The sequence below is a fragment of the Meriones unguiculatus genome, chromosome 1, assembly GCF_030254825.1.
Source record: "Meriones unguiculatus strain TT.TT164.6M chromosome 1, Bangor_MerUng_6.1, whole genome shotgun sequence".
NCBI classification, from domain to species: domain Eukaryota; kingdom Metazoa; phylum Chordata; class Mammalia; order Rodentia; family Muridae; genus Meriones; species Meriones unguiculatus.
In genome coordinates, this window is record NC_083349.1 from 181,689,781 (window position 1) to 181,707,090 (window position 17,310).

The window sequence follows — 17,310 nt, forward strand, 5'->3', positions numbered from 1 at the left end:
ATGCTCTGTGATACAAGCAGCTGTCATCTTGTAATGAGCTTTGGAAATTGCTGTTCCCTTTGAGGAGGAGGGTGACAGAATTAGTGACAATAGCTTGTGACTAATTCTTACAGGGCACTTATTACATGCCCGACGATGGAGAAACACCTGCTTCTCAGATTAAAGAAGCAAGATGAATCAGTATGGACAGACAGACGTAAAGAACGCAGACAGAGTTCTTGTGTAGATTTTCAGCTTTAGGTACAAAGCTGGGTCGTCTTTGAAACTTGAGGCTTGAGATGGGTTACATGGATTAAAGAATGTGAAAAGGTGATGCTACATGTAGCAGCTGAGGCGGGGACCCCCAAGTTCCGAGCCAGTCAGTGCTAGTTAGAAAGACCTTATCTCAAGTGAATCAAAAAGAAAACAGAAGTGACAAACCTTGGAATTTCCAGAAAATAGGGATAGAGCCAAGTGTGTCTATATTATAATGATGGTGAGAGTGTCCATAATGACAACAGCAGCAGCAAGAACAGCCAGTGTGGCTGTGGTGTGGGCACTTGTGTTCTGCTTCGCAACGACCTTAGGGAAGCTGTTCAACTGCTGAGAAAACAGGTGTCAGGGTTGGGGTCCCAGTTTCGTTCTCTTAGCTCGTGTCTGGGCCTTTTCTCTTTCTGCCCGGTGAGTGACATTGAGACGTCCCCATGACCATTGCAAAGGAGAAAATTAGGATGTAATTTAAAAAAACAGCAGAAAGGAGGAAGAGTGGACATGTTGAAAATGTTTCACACAGACATTTTAATAACTAACACCTTTTCTCCTGTCAGGACAACTGGTGGCTTCAGGAGGTTGCTCGAGCAAATGAAGTAAGCTGCCAGAGCACAGGGCACACAGACCCAGTTATGTCCTTATTCTCACAGGCACCGGGCTGAAGTTATAGGCTGATCCCCTCCCCCCAACACTTTTGCATGAATTACTAGATCAGGGTTCCCAGTTCTTCAGTGTCTGTTCAGGGGAAGGTGGGAACCTTTTGATTTGTACTTCTATATGTTTACCAGGACTGCATTATAATATGTGCATGTAAAAACAGTGGCTTCTGTTTGCTACTGACCTAAATAAATGTGAACTTCAGAGAAAAGAGTTCTTAGTGTGATGACTTGAAGCTTAGTGTCTGGGTTGTACCTATGTGGCATACGCAAAGGCTCTTTTCTGAGATGCTTGTAAAGCTGATAGAGTTACAGTAAGGACTGACTGGCCAGCAAGCAGCCATCAGGAATCAGGCATCTTGTTCATTTACAGCTTAACCCCACTAATGAGATCAACTAATTTCTAGGCTGTGAATACTGGCTTACCTATGAGGGAGCCGCATTACTGTTTGTGGGTCAGCGTCACATTACTTGAACTGCACTGTGAGCTATGGTTACCTCTTCTGGGCTTAACCCTTTCAAGCTGGTAGTGTCTTACTAAGTTACATTTCCCATACACTTCTCCTCTTCCTTCTTTTTTCTCCCTGTCTTCTCTCACCTTTTTTTCCCCTTTTTATTATTATTTATTATATTTTTAATTTTGTTGGTTTGAAACAGGGTCCCATTATGTAGCTCTGGCTGGCCTGAAACCTATGATGTAGTATAGCATGACCCTGAAGTCACTATGTAGCTGAGAATGACCTTGAGTTTAGGATCCTCTTGCCTCCATCTCCCAAGAACTGAAATGACATTTGTGCATCACCACCCTGGTGGTTCTTGTTTTTGCTCTTGTTATGGTATTTGTCATGTTGCTTTTAGCATGAAGAAAATAAACATGGCACTGGAGAGATGTCTCAGAGGTTAAGAGTTCTGGCTGTCCTTCCAGAGAACCTGACTAGGTCCAGTTCTTAGCACCCATGTGATAGCTCTGCAACCCTAGTTCCTGGGGATCTGATGCTCTCTTCCAATCTCATCAGGCACCAGGCCTGCATGTGGTGTACAGACGTGAGCAGGCACAATGCCCATACACATGAAATGAAAAATAGTAAAGATAATGATTTGGTAGAACGTGAAACACCAGGCACATGAGTTTTCATTAGCACAGTACATACAGACTGTCAGTAGTGGAACCTTGCTGCACACTCTTCGCACATGTATACATTCTTCCAAAAGATACTTTGAAAGTTTTGTTATGGAGAAAGATTGAGAGTAAATGAAAAGAAGTGTCTGGAAGCTCCTCTCATCCTGATTCCTGATGGCTGCTTGCTGGCCAGTCCTTACTGTAACTCTGTTAGCTTTACAAGCATCTCAGAAAAGAGATTCCTGGGACTCTGCACACACAGAGGTCCAAAGCAAGGTAGAGCTTTCTTAAGCTCTGTATCCAAAGTTAATAACTTTTAAAATCCTGAAAAGAAACCACAGATTACATCATGTCCCTGGTATTTTGTTGGTATGCAGTGAAGGATGACCTCAGAAGATGTGAAAGCCTGCTTTCGGATGTGTGATGTGTACCCCTTGTCTGATTTTCTTTTTCTTTGACAGCTCAAGACACATATTCGAAATTGTATATACCTTGAGCTCATGAATACAGATCATGCATACAAACCATTTCTTTCCAGCACTGACTGCAGGCCTTGCTGAGCTTTCTGAGCTGGGCCCCAGCGTTTTTACATAGCAAATTCTAACATCTGCCAAGTTCTGTTGGGTGCCAGTGGGAGTGGAATAGGCTAAGGAATCTGGACGTGCATGCTGCCTGTAGGGTAGGCTGCAGTTGGGAATTTGCTTGCATGTGGACGCTCTCTTCATGGACCACTGTGCTGTCTAGCGGGCTAAACTGAAAAGGTCATTGCATGAGAAAGAACACTAAGTGGCCTGTTCCATTGCTTCTTGCTAATGCCAGCTAGCAGCCGAGACCGCCATTTCTCCAGTGCGGTATGAGCTTGGCTCTTGTTCTTTTAGGGATATAATGATCTGTAGCCATAACTTTCTTCATCCTAAGAAGCTCTATGCACACAAAATCCTCCAGTAAGTCTGAATTTTTTCCTTTATATATCATCCCCAGTAAGTAGGGAACATGCTGGCCCATAAGTTTAAGTTCTGTGGATGGAAATTGGGCATCTTTATCTTTGTCATCCTGAAACAGACAAGACTTTCTTAGTTTATTGACTGAATTTTGGGTCAGGAGCTCTGAGACACTGTCTTTGCCCGTCTGCTCTTGGTTAAGGCTCTTCATGCATAGACACCCCTTCCTTCCTATGGTAATGTGAAACAGGGTAATTACACACAGATCTGACCTACTTTGGAAGAACCAGAGGACAGAAAAACACTCCAAAAAATAAGAAAACAAAGTTACTTCATCATTTGGGTAAAAAGCAGAGGTTTAGGAATCTGAGGCCAAGAATGTCCTCCATCTTTTCTTCCTCCAGGATTCCAGCTAGTCTAGTCCGTCCCTCTCCACTCAGCAGCAGTTTCCCCGCATTCTGTCTACTCCCCAGGAGTAGACTGATAGGCTCAGTGCTGATGAAGCCCCTGCGTGCTTGCTGATCTGGAAATACTGGCTGCTTTCCCATGACAATATGGCTCTAAAAAATTGAGGGTGAAAGAAGCTTTAAAAGTTGTTTTCATTGTTAATTGGCCTTTTTTAATGTGTTCAATTGCGTAAATAAGCCAATCTGTTTTTTTCTAAGACGCAGTTGGGGTAGAAACCTATTACCATTCATTATGAACCAATTAGAACAGTAGTCATCCCTGGAGTCACTGCTGTGCTTTCGAGACACTGCGATTCTGTTTCCACCTTAGATTGTTTTGCTAATTTATTATTATCAACAATTTTTGGGGGGTTTTGTTTGGTTGTTTGGCTTTGTTTTGTTTTTAGATTGCTTCTTACTGTGTAGACCTGGCTGTCATGGAACTTGACACGCTGGCCTTGATCTCAGAAAGATTGCCTCTGTCTCTTGAGTCCTGGGTGGGATTAGTGGTGTAAGCCACTTTTCCTGGATTTGCTCGCCGTTTCGAATTGGGGGATCTCTGTGTGGTCCTGTTTGGCCTTGGACTTATTCAGTTCTCCAGTGTTAGCTTCCTGAGCAATAGTATTGCAGATTGTACTATCATACTTGGTTCCTATAATAATTAACTAATTGGTTGATGAATTTCGGAAGTGCTTGGAATTTAATCCATTTACCTGTTAATGTTAGTCACATGCTCTTACCCCTGAACTCCTATCCCTTGTATGGACCCATCTTGAATATATTTCTAGACACCAGAAATAGTAGGTTCCTTTGGCAATGTGTGTTTTACCTGAGTGTATGTATATGCACCTTGTGCATGGGGGCATTTGATCCCCTGGACCTGGAATTACAGATGACTGTGAGCAGCTAGGTGGATATGGTGATCAGAACTGGAATCCACTGTAAAAACAAGTGCTCCTAACCATTGAACCGTCCCTCCAGCCCCTTCCTGTTTGTTTTCATGGTGTGACATGTGATCTGTTCTCTCTGTAACACAACACCTAACGACTTGTAGTTTTCTTTGGCAATGAACTAGAAGTCATATCTATTTAACATTGATATTTTCATAAAAATTAAGGAAGGACTAATTGTTTAATTTGATTAAATTGTAGACGGTTTTAATCTTTGACCTATTGTTACTAGCTGTATTCAACATTTTAGTCAATCAGTATGCATTTATGATAACGCTCATTAAATGAAGTCTTTGGTGCCACTTTAGCACCAATGCTAGGCTTAGACTTTAGTGTCACTCAGCATTGTCGGCCATCAGGGTTTGGGAGGCACTTGGTCTGCTCAGGGAAAGCTGTAGATGTGACTGCTGTTCTGTTCGTATAGCGGGTTCTCCTACAGTGTGGTTCTGTGTAATTCTTAGAAGAGTGTCACTACTTGGCAGTTTTCTCTGTGGAAGTGTGTGTTTTTTTTTTAATCTTTGTGACTTTCTTATCTTCAAAATAAGTATCAGAAATTTGAGAATTAATATTTCCTGTACTTTCGAGGGATTGACTTAGGTTACATAAATGACGCCATTCACCACATGAAATGCTAACATTCGTTATGAAAATGAAATCCACTTAACTTGAAAAACTTAATTACTTAAGTAACTCTTTGAAACGAGAGAGGGGTTGGCCGCTGGAGAGGTGGTTCAGAGGTTAAGAGCCTGGCTGCTCTTACAGAGGTCCTGAGTTCAATTTCCAGCAACCATATGGTGGCTCACAGCCATCTATAATGAGATCTGGTGTTCTCTTCTGGCATGAGGCAGAACACTGTATATGTAATAAATAAATCTTAAGAAAGAAAAGAAAAGGAAAACTGGAGGGGAGGTGTAAAATGTTCTCACATAGCACTGAGATTTTCGTGGGGTTCTGGAGCTGCATTGTCTGCCAGCTGTGGTCTGTGTGCCTGGGACAAGGAAAACTGCCTAGAATGTGGCTGCTACCTTGCTCCCCATGGGTTCAGAGAGGCTCTCTTTTCAGCTCCAGGCTGCGTAAGACCAGATGGGGACTGTATGGTTTGACAGAGGGGTTCCTCTTTACCATCTACGTATGCTTGCTAGTAAGGCCTTCAGAGATGAGGAGTGTAATTGGGAAATATAAAAAAAAAAAAAAAAAAAAAAGAAAGAAAGAAAGAAAGAAAGAAAGGAATTTAAAATAGTTTTTTCACTGTTACTGTGTTCCACTGGTCCTCTGAGACTCCTATCTTTGCATGCAGGCTGTGTTAATAGGCCTTGGGGCATATTAATATGTTGGGAACATTCAACATGTGAACCATTGTCTGATTCTCCTAGGAAAGTTACATCATAACGGTCTGGTTACGCTGCTTTCAACTGGACTTTAAGCCGGAGCCCTGGGTGCTGTATGTTACTTGCTGTACAGTGCCCAGGCTCCTTGACAAACGTGGTTCTTGGGAAGAGAGCGATCCTTCAGTGAGTCTCTTGTTTTCATGTATGTCCTGTGAGTTGGCACTCCAGGAGAGAGTAGCATGCACTCCATCTTGAACTTTATTCAGCGTTCTACCTCCTCCTGACCTGCTTTCAGAACACACTGCCAAGTTCTCTTTCTCTCTACACAGCTAATCTTTCTCTCATAGCCCATTTCACAGGGTAACAGTTATATTCCTTTTTGGGTTGAGAACATCCTTTTGTTTTTCTTTTATTTCAGGAGTCTCCTAAACAATGGCTCTTTCTCCTCATGCCCCCTCTCTTCCATACTGTGCTTCAATTGCCAGCTGGAACTGTTAGAACTTTCTTGTCACCTCATTTTGCTTTCACCCTCCTCCTTCTTCCCTATGCCTAACCTTTCCTCTCTTTTCGAAGATCTTTTGGACTGGAGGCCAAACTCAGTGGTAGAGCCCTTGCCTCAACGGCAGGAAGCCCTGGGTGCCATCCCAGTACCTTTTATTCGTCTTCCACTCTTCCTTAGTCCCCCTCCCTGTGTTAGATTGCAGGATGCTCTGGTTTAGCCTCCATCACTAACCACGTCAGCCAGGGCATCCCTGCCAGCAGTTCCCTAGCCCTTGAATTGAGCCTTTGGTGCCAGCCTAAGCATCTCCTTTTAAAACCCCCACTGCTTCTTAATCTAAAGTTAATACCGGAAAGTGGAAAGTAGGATTTTGATACTACCTAACTTTCGTTTTTACGGTCAGCCCCATCTTTTCTTTCACTCAGTTTTTTTAAAAATACCTTTTTGTCCAGTCCATTTAAATGTTAAGTCTGCAGACAAAGGGTTACTTTGTATCAGCATTCTGTACATTCAGTACATTGCCAGCATGTTGTAAATGCTTGTGTAAACACAGCAGTACTAATGTCTGTCCATGTGCCTGAGGGAGTCGCCTGTAATGGTGGAGACACTGACATGTCTTCTGCCTTCTGAACTGCTGAGTGGTAACCAGGTGGAAATGATTGGAACTGAGAAATCATTTTCTTTTTCTTTTTGAAGTTTTCCCTTCAAAGCTTTGAGTTTTGAGCAGTCACCACATTTTTTTTCCTTTGTTTCAGATACCATTTATTAATTACCCATAAACCTCCATGTTCCAACTTATTATAAATGCTTCCAAAAATATGTTTTATTGTATATTTGAGCATTTTCAGTAAATTCTCCACTCCTTATCCTGCAGAAACTCCAAATGCATGAGCTGTTTTATATTCACCATTCTGGACAGAGAAGTGCAGACAAATGAAAGCTCAGCTATACCCCTAAAATGCTGCATGTTTTTTTTAGATGATGGTTATCACCTTCCTTTGTAGTTCTTTGAAGGCTGCCTGACCTGTCTGTATGGCCTATGTTGAGTCCTCTCTTGGCTCATACTCTTGCATCCTCAGGCCTTAGGCTTGAAACTGTACATTTTCCAAGAAGCAGTTCTAACTGGTGTGTAAAATGAAGAGTCATGTCTGGTCAGATACCCAGCTTCACTTTCCCCCTTATCACTTGGCTTGTTTATACATTTAAAACTAAAATATGGACTTCAGTTAGGAATTTGGCTCAAGTACAGAGATTAGGCTTGTCCCAGGAACATGGCCATCCTGTATCCCAACTGGCCATGTGACACAGAATTAATCATGACCACTTTGTGCCTGACAGGTTTAGCTTAACATTTCAGCTTGTGAAGTTTGTGATTTCTTTAAATTGGTTTCTCAATGGTCATTCTGTTTTGTAGTTATGTTTAAGAGAAAAGTTCTGTTTCTTCTTCATTGTGGTTTTACAGTCCCTTTGTAGGCTGCTGTTCCTAAACTGGACCTACAGAAGAATTAGGGAAGTGACTAGCTTTCAAATTTCCCCCCAAATGGATTTTTTCCAGGTGTACCTTTTTGTAAGTGTGCATGTGTGTTAGTGTGTGTGTGTGAGTGAGTGTGAGTGTGAGTTCATTGCGTCAGATGATGCTGGAGTGTCAGTTCTCAGTGGGTCTGGGGATACCACAGCTTCCAAGACTCTGAACCTGGGGCTCCAGGATAAAGTGTCTTTATTTTTATTTTTTGTCTTATCCTCCACAATTAGGAAATGGAGTGCACGCGAGAATACTCTCCTGTGACTAGTAGTTCATTCCCATGCTTAGGGGGGACATGTGTTGTGACACATGTCTTTTAAACAAAAGTTGGTTTTAATTTCTGATTTTAATTTGATTTCTAAGTGAGTAGGGACGGTACATTAGGAATATAATGAACCTTCTTTGAAGTTTGTCAATAATTTTTCCCTCTTAGCAATAACACCACTCCATCTCCTTTGGAGAGAGGGTCTCTCACTAGGTAACACTAGCTGGCCTAGAACTCATTTTGTAGACCAGGCTGGCTTCAGACTTATCAAAAATCCTTCCCTGCCTACCTTCTGTGTGCTGGGGTTATAGGTGTGCACCACCATGCCTGGCTTTCTCTCAGTAACTTAAGTCCTGAGACTAGAAAGCTTGAGAAAGATGTTTTAGGCTGCAACTTTATTCTCTCTAAAAACTCTTGAGGACAGCTGCCAAGGAACTACACAGTGCAGCTCAGCCAGCCAGATGCTCAGCAAATATTTTTCTCAGTAGAGTAAAAATCAGTGGGTAGAATACAACTTGAAATCTTCCCAAAGCAGTGTTTGAGCGGTAATGCCTTGGACCTTGGGTCAACTTTGGTACATGAGTAGTGGAATCTTCTGGAAATCATTCTAGTAGAATGTCTCCTCATGACTAATTAGTATTTATATCATATAGGTCAGTGCTATATCCAATAGAAGAGGATTGATTGTATATCATATTTAAATCCTCCCCATTTATTTTGAGAAATAGTCTCATCAATTACCCATGGAATTGTGACCCTCCTGTGTCAGCCTCTTGAGTTGTTGAATTTGCAGTCCTGTGGCACCAAGCTTGGCAGTAGTCACATTTCTAAAAAGTTGAAAGAAACAAAGTTAATTTGGGGTGGGGTTCGAGAAGCAAAGTTAATTTTGATTAATATGTTCTATTTAACTTTATCTAAAATCTTACTTCTACGTGTAATCAATAGAAAAGTGTATCTGTGAGTTTACAGTCCTTTGGTAATAGTAATGTGATACATGGTATATATTTTGTGTCTCCATTGTGTGCACTGGCTATATTCAAACAATATGTAGCCACACGTGGCTGGTGGTTGCTGTACAAGACTAGACAGATCTAGACCATTCAGTAATTCTAGAGCTGAGTTGAGAACAATCTAGGGTAGATAAAATTTTGTCAAAAGTGGAGACAAAAAGTTTGCCTCCATATTAATACAAAAACATGGGTCCACTAAAGAAACTTTCAGTGGCAGAAATTCACCTCTCTGAAATTTAAGACATTGCAGGGTTCAGAGTGCTAACTGTTGCACGATGGAACAAGCACAAAGACATTTCAAAGAGAGGAGCAGCTTCTTTCCTTAAAAGAATATCCTCTTCTCCCTCTCTCTAGACCACATGGTGCTCTTCTTAGAAGCATCATACACAGCCCGCACCTCCCTAACCCGTTCCCCCTGGTCCCTGGAGCTGTGCCTGCATCTTCCGACTAGTCTAAGGGACTGCGTCTTCCCTTTTTTGAGGAACTTTTTAGTTTTTTTCTCCTACTTTTGAAAAGCTGTGCATTTGTCATCGCATTTCACTGAAACTCCTACTAGGGGTTTTTGCGGGGAAATGGTGATGGGGAGTGGTGGTTGGTTTTGATATTAGCACTGAATTTTTTCCCTGGCACTTGGTTCGCATTCTGCCACCGTATCTTTCTTCAGAACGTGGTGTCAGAATATACAAGACGGTGAATCGCTTTTGGGGAAGAAACCACTATTTTTTTTTTCATCTTCATTCTGTATGCACATTACTGTGTTGCGAAACCGAGGGAAGAGTTAAAGCAGCTGTGGTTTTTCAGAAGTGAGAACTATGGGTAATGGCCCTTCCCCTCCAGAGTGAGTATGAAAGCTCTGACTTTAGCATGAGCTGAATTTAATTTCTTTCTTACCAGATGCCAATTTTAAAAGAATTCGTTGAAGGGAAGTATCTTGTGGAGGGAAATTTTAAGAACTTTCACAATCTGTATCTATTTAGCAACCTATTTGATGTGATGCCATGTTTAATTAATAGTAGAGTGTCAGTTCACACAGTCATATTCTTTGCAAGGGAAAAGGACTGTGTAGAGCAGACCAATCTAGGGAGGCACCGCCTTCTGCACTGTGTCAACTCTCCTTGTTAATCATTTCCATGTGCGTGTGTGAGTGTGTGACCTCCAGACTTCCAGCTCCAGTCACTAAAAACACACTCTTTGGGGGCCTGACAAGATAGCTTAGCAGTTAAGAGCACTGGCTGCTCTTCCTGAGGACTTAGGTTCAATTCCCAGCAGCCACAGGACAGCTCACAAGCATCTGTAACTATCATTACAGAGGATCCAACTCCCTCTTCTGGCCTCCGAGGCCATCCGACATGCACAGACATACATCTAGACAAAACACCCATACATATAAAAATTAAAACATACTCTTTGGGACTTTTTCTAGTTGCTCGTAGATTTACTTTTGCTATAGGCGTGATTCATTTTAAAGCAGCCCATGTTTACTTTAAGCTACAGCTTTTATTATATAGCCTCCAATAGTTTATAGCTGTGAAAAAAGAATCCATGTTCATTATGCTGTTCTGGTGTTCTTGAAATAATCCTGCAGCATGCCAACCCCTGCTCTCTGACTTTGCATTTTTCTCTGTCGTTCTTCCTGCTGCTGTTTAGAAACCTTCCTTTTGCAGATTGCAGCTCTGGTTTGCCACTGTCCAGCAATACTTGAGTGCTTTTAGGGGCTGGGGCTCCTTAGTAAGGAGACTTGGGGGAGCCAGGGAAGACAGGCCTGCTGTTAAACACACAGTGTGCTCCTAGGCACAGTCCTCAGGTTAGGCCTTGCTGTGGCTTCCATCCTGTGGTTCAGGGTGATTTTCCTGAATGGAATTCATTTTTCTTTAGCTCTGTTCCTTCTTTCCACATCGGCTGGCGGCAGGCCAGGAGGTTCTGCATACTGCCCACAAATTGTCAGCTAGTTTACTTCTGGCCCCTGGCTTGTTCTTTGACAAACGCATTGATGTTTCAGATTCAGAATTATGTTGCTTAGTGAAGATAGTCTGATCCATGCCATGGAATACTCAAACTTATGACTACATTCCAGAAATACTGAAATAAGATATCTATGTTACTTTAATACCCATAAAAACATGCATATTTCAGTATCTATATGCAGTATATCCTCCCCATCCTCCACTTGTCTGTAGGTGATAGTGTTCAAGACCCTGACGGATTGCCTGGAGCCGTAGATGCTGGCATCCCCCTTTTTTTCTCACTAATAGAGTAACAGAGTACACTGTAATAAAATTTATGGAAATACGCTCTTTATCTTGAAATCTTATTCTACTGCAGATCTTAGCAGGTCTAGTACAGATTTTTTTCCTTCCCATTTTTGTTGTTTCACGCACGAGCTTCTTGCGTGAACCTCCGCAGTTTATCGGATTTCAGGCATGCACCACCACACCACCTTCTTTCTAATTAAGGTGAGGAGGAGAAGGCAGTGTCTTCCAACTTCCTTGTGACACAGCAGAACTGCTGAGGTGGCAGCATGGCTGCTCTGTACCTTGGGTTACTTGGGTCATTAAAACAAGAGCAGTGCTGAGCAGCTGACCCGAGAACCAGGTAATAGGATAGCATGTACAGCATGGTGTGCTGTGTGGAGAGATGATTCACGCTCCAGCAAGACAGAGCTGGTTGTGCACAGCTTCCTCAAGCTTGGTAGAGCGCCCCTATGCATCATTTATTTCTGTACCTTTCCATTTAATATTTTGAGAGTTAGTTGGTACCCGGAGGTGTAGAATGTGATTGCTATAGAGTATGAAGCTATAGGGTTAGGATGGTGCCAGTCTTGAGTGATGCTCTTAAGAAGATTGTGTGCATGACCTTAGTTAATTCCCAGCAACCTTTTAGAGAAGTTTCTGCCCTCCCCCCTCCCCCATGGTTTGCAGAGAAGGAGCTACAGGAATTAAAATAACTTGCTGATGTTATACATTAAGAGACAGTGTTAAACTTTTTAATCCAAGCAAGTTGGCTTATTTTTGTCCTTGCTCATGAGCCTATATCCAGTGTTGAGCAAAGCCCCGCCTTTTCAGTGTGTTGTGCAGTCTTTGTCTTGTTTTGCTGAGGAGTAGACCTGATTCTGACAATATGTATACAGTTGGGGGGGAGCCATCCCAAGAGAAGCAGGTGCAGACACCAGGCCAACTGGTGGAGTGGTGCCTGTGGTCAAAGGTCATGCATCTCAAGCCACACAGGTCAAAGAGTTTCCAGGAGATGCTCTTCCACGTTAAAGGCCACTCCCGCTCCTGCCTGTCCAGTTCCTTTCCTTGTCTAAGTGTGCCTCCTCAGAGAACTCACCTGTGTCCCGCTCTTCTCTCCTGGCTGGAAGCTGCTGGTCCTCTTCTCAACCACTGCATCTCTGTCCCATAGTAGATTCCATGTCCTGGAAACCACAGCTGTATATAGTAGTCCTGAAGCTGGAGGGACATCCCGGTCATTTATCAAATTCCACCAGCAGGCAGTAAACGTGGCCTGGGTTCCGGGGCTCCAGGCTGAAGTCTGACTCCTTGTACCTTTCCTTGAGCAGTCTTTATTTGGATATCTCAAGAAACTGCAAACAAAGTTACCTTTGTGCCAGGCATCCATATGAGTGGCTGACTTATCATGTAGAATTGTGTATAGTGTCTTCATTGCTCTGAGCTAAATAATTTACTAATATTGATTTACGTATTGGTTAAGTAATTGAAACTGAAATATAGAAACATATTTGAAGTGAAACAAGCATTTTGACTATTTCTCTGAGGATCGCAAAGAAGTATAAGATTTAGTAGATCGCTGGGCAGTGGTGTCGCATGCCTTTAGTCCCAGCACTAGGGATGCATAGGCAGGAGGATCTCTGAGTTTGAAGCCAGCCTGGTCTTCAGAGAGACTAGGACATCCAGGGCTCTATTACACAGAGAAAAACCACCACCAACAACAAAAATTGCAAAGGACTCACCTGCTATTGGAGTCTGTTGAGACAAAGTTGCTTGGAATCCATATCCTGTCTTTTTAAAACAGTTATACAGTTTTCTTCCTTTATATCCTGAGAACACAGTGCTAATAGTTTGTGTTTTATAGAATATAATGGTTTAAAGTGGGTTTAACTTTCCTGAGTAAACTGCTTTTAATAACACATCTATGCATTTTCTTCCTTTGTTGCCAGGTTGCTATTAAAATCATAGATAAGAGCCAGCTGGATGAAGAAAACTTGAAGAAGATTTTCCGGGAGGTTCAGATAATGAAGATGCTTTGCCATCCACATATCATCAGGCTCTACCAGGTAGGAGGACCACAGCTGCAGAGCCCAGGAAGGCCAAGGCTGCTGCTGAGTACTTGGAGGGTGTAGGGAATGAATGGCTGCCATTTTTATTTTGTGTGTATGGTCATCCTAGCCTCTCCACCCTTGTTTTCTTGCTCAGTTCTTAGCAGCATTTTTGCTGTGCTGCGGAGCTTTACCCATGTGGGTCCTTTGCATCTGTCTTTTGATTCTCCCTAAGCATCCCACAGACTGAGTCTAAGGCTGAAATGTTTCATTTGAATAAGAGTTCCTCAGCAATGTGAAACTAAAAGGAACAGAGACTGTGTTCTTTCCTTGTGATTATTTAAACGCTAGTTCAAATTATAAATTATGGTGGTGAAGAATATCTTAAGAATGACTTCTTGTGTCAGTCATCCCTCTCCCACTTCCCTTCTAGACAAGCCCAGGTTTATTCTCCAAGGCAGCTTTAATTGTCTTTTGTTTGTCTGTTTTTGTTTTTTTCTTTTCTGGTTTTTTAAGACAGGGTTTCCTTGGCTGTCCTGGAACTCTCAATGTAGACTAGGCTGGCCTCAAACTCAGAGATCCTGCCTCTGCCTCCCAAGTGCTGGGATTAAAGGCTTATGCTAACACCACCTGGCAGGTAAATACCAAGTCGTGGAAGAGATTTCTGTTTTCTTACCTTCCTAAGAACAGAGCCTGCCTTGTGCCATCATCAGAATGATTCACTAGCCTTAGAGCAAAAGGGCAAATGTAGTGGATGGGATTTCAGACTGATGAGAAGGGCAGAGCTCTCCTTATCAGGCCAGTGGAAGAGATATTTTGGGGAAAGGTGGGGTTCTCAGATTGCAGTGTGTTGTGCATACAGCCCTCCTCACTGCCCTGAAGCAATACAGTCATCTCCAGAGTTGAAAGAAGCGGCCACCCACTCTGTGGTCGCTGCTGTGAGCCCACAGTAGCTGCGTCCTGACCCAGGCGTGCAGAAGGCTGGAGGAGCACACTGATGGCACAAGGCGCAGACTTGCATGGCCTGCTGGTTTTTATGGAAAAGCAACGTGACGTCAGACGTGTGGTTAAGCCAGCAGCTGTAGCCCTCCTCTCTGGCATCAGCTGCTCACATGATGAAATGAGTTCAGTCAGCCAGACCTGTTGAAATGTATCATAGTAAATGATGTTGAGCTACTTTCTATAAGAAGCAAACTTAGACTTCTCCCAGTGCTGTCTGGAGCCCTGCACAGTGAGTGACAGGTGTCTTACCCTTGGCCCTTTTCCCTGTCTTGGTGGAGTAAATAAAGGTGAGCATTTCCCCCCTTGTTTGTTTTGTTCTGTTAGCACTGCCTTACTCTGTAGCCCAGGCTGGTTTCTAGCTCATGATCCTTCTACCTCACCCTCTCAGATTGCTTGGGATTAAAGGTGTACACGCCCACCCCGGCAGCTGAATAAACGTGAACTCACCTAAAGTAACTTGGTACTCAGGCTGACCTTCTGCAGGACGATGCTTTTTCCATCCTAGATTTATGATCAAATCCTCCCATCTGGCCTGCTGTGCCTAGGATTAGGTTGGATTATTTGCCTTTACCAGCCGTGACTTTGACCAGTGCCTTCTTTGACTCTTTATTTTGCCTTCTGGGAGTGAAGAGTGAAGTTGTTAACCTGATTCTGAGCTACCAGAATGAATGACTAGCATATCCCTGCCCATGGGATCAAGGTGTTTTTCAGGTCTGTCTCTTCAGATCTACCGAATAAATGAGTCTGAGTAACTTCCCGGCGACAACAGTTTTGAATTCCTGAGAAACTTAATAGTAAATGAACATATGCAGCAAATGAGAGTTAAGAAAAGTGAGAAATACAAAGGAAATTCAAAATATAATAATTTTTTTCTAAGCACTTGCAATACATTTAAATTTTTTGTCATAAGTAAATTACAGAGACAGGTTCACAACAGCTAGTTATACCACCAAAAGGACATAGCTCTTTTTTAAAAAATTATCTATTTATTATTTATACAGTACTCTTCCTATATATACGCCTACACACCAGAAGAGGGCACCAGATCTCATTATAGATGGTTATGAACCCCCATGTGGTTGCTGGAAATTGAACTCAGGACCTGTGGAAGAGCAGCCAGTGCTCTCTTAACTGCTGAGCCATTTCTCCAGCCCCTGGACACAGCCTTTTTACTAGAAGATGAACTTAATATGTAGCCATATGATAGATTATTCTAAAGCCATTAAAAAGGAGACTAAGACAGTAGGGTCACAAGTTCAAGGTCAGGCTGGACTATGTAGTGAATTCTAGGCTAGTCTGGTTTGTATAGTAAGTCCCTCTTTCAAAAAAGAACCTCTCCAACCAACACACAGACACATACACACCAACATGCATCTATATGTATATGTTCCAGCATTATACATATGTTAACATTTAGAGATTAAAAAGAAAGAAAGGAAGCAGTATAATTAATGAGCTAAAGTGTAGTAAAAGTGTGGTCTGAATTGTGTAGCCTGTGGCAAGAGCCAGGTGTGGCCAAAGTGACTGAGGAACTAAACTTAATTAGTTAATTAATTTTTTAGAGAGAGAGAGAGAGGGAGAGAGAGAGAGAGATATCTCCTGGAACTGGAGTTCCATAGACAGTTAAGAACGGCCATGTGGGTGCTGGGAATTGAACCCGGGTCTTTTTGGAAGGGAAGCCAGTGCTCTTAACCCCGGAGCCATCTCTCCAACCCAACTTTATTTTAACTTTACTTAATTTTAACATAAAAACTGAAGCAGTCTAATTTTTTTTAATTATTGAACTGATAATGCTTTGAACATATTGAGGTTACTCTGACCATTGTTTCTGGCTTTTGTTTCGAGATATACATGGTGACTGCAGCTCAGCTGTGTTCACCTCAACACCCTCAGGAGAGATGCCCTGTGCTGACAGTGTCTCTGGGAGAGGGAGTTGTTGATAGGAGTCAGAAGCCTTTGGCCTTCTGTTTACGTCCTAGGTGTTTAAAATGTTTGCAGTGGTCCTGACATAAATTCATATATGGCATGAAAGGGTTTGGCAAAAAGGAAAACAGCACTGACTATGGACTTTTAAAAAGTAGCAAAGTAGACACTGGACAAAGTACAAGTGAGTGTACTTTGGCATTTTATGTGATTCCACCCTTTTTGAATAAATGGTCCATGGGAAGAACAGTTGACATTTCCATTTAAAAATCAAGCCCTGTGTGGTTTCTGGGTTTCCTTAACGAGTTCCAGTGCTCTCCCTGAGGCTCTCACGCTGGGCTGGGGTTGTGTGAGGAGTGTCTTGTGCTGTAAGTGATGGTGAAATTGAACTATTTTCTGGTTCTTAGCAGCTTCTTTGCTTGGTGTATTGGATTACAGAGACCTGGGGGGCAAGAAGACTGCCTCAGAAGCAGCAGATGCTCCCAGTTTCTCTGTCGCAGTAATAGCTGTGCCCTCCCCACCGTGCTGGCCTCTCTAAACCCGGCTGTAAATGTGTCAGAATTATTGGTTCTCTCTCTGGACCAGCCTGTCACCTGTGTCACTGTCACTTTCCTGCCTTTGTACAGGTCATGGAGACAGAACGGATGATTTATCTGGTGACAGAATATGCTAGCGGAGGGGAAATATTTGGTAAGTACATTCACTGCATCCTTTAAACAACTTGTGAGCACACTCTGCACCCAAAATAGCTGTCCTGTGCCTCTGTCACTCACTCAGCTGTTGCTTGACACTGCCCTTTGGCACCATCACAGTAATTTTAGGGTTTTTTATTCAGCTAACTAAATCTTTCTACTATATTGGTTTGTTTAGCAAAGGTGTTTTGTTTGCTGTAGTTAGAAGCTAACAGTTGAGGAAAAAGATCTTAAAACCAAACATTCCTGCTAATCATGTGACTGAAGGTCTTTCCTGTTGCCAGGCGATATCTGAGGTTCCCAAGGGTGATAGAGATCACACATGTGTGAGAGCCTCTGGCATGAGGAGGCAACCTGCATTCCTAACACTTTTCAAATATAATCTTGAAACCTGTGTCTTGCTGTGTGCATACAGTCCCTGGTGGCTGTGAGCA

The 17,310-nt window shown here is 42.6% G+C and overlaps 1 protein-coding gene across 5 annotated transcripts in view; it reads left to right on the plus strand.

The window, feature by feature from the left end:
* Positions 1-17,310, plus strand: part of Sik3 (SIK family kinase 3) — a 208,178-nt gene that overhangs the window by 90,709 nt on the left and 100,159 nt on the right. For all 5 annotated transcript variants that reach the window (XM_021639755.2, XM_021639754.2, XM_021639756.2 and 2 more), the window contains exons 2-3: positions 13,161-13,277; positions 16,811-16,874. In XM_021639755.2, the coding sequence (XP_021495430.1) occupies positions 13,161-13,277; positions 16,811-16,874 (181 nt within the window). The remainder of the gene's footprint in view (positions 1-13,160; positions 13,278-16,810; positions 16,875-17,310) is intronic.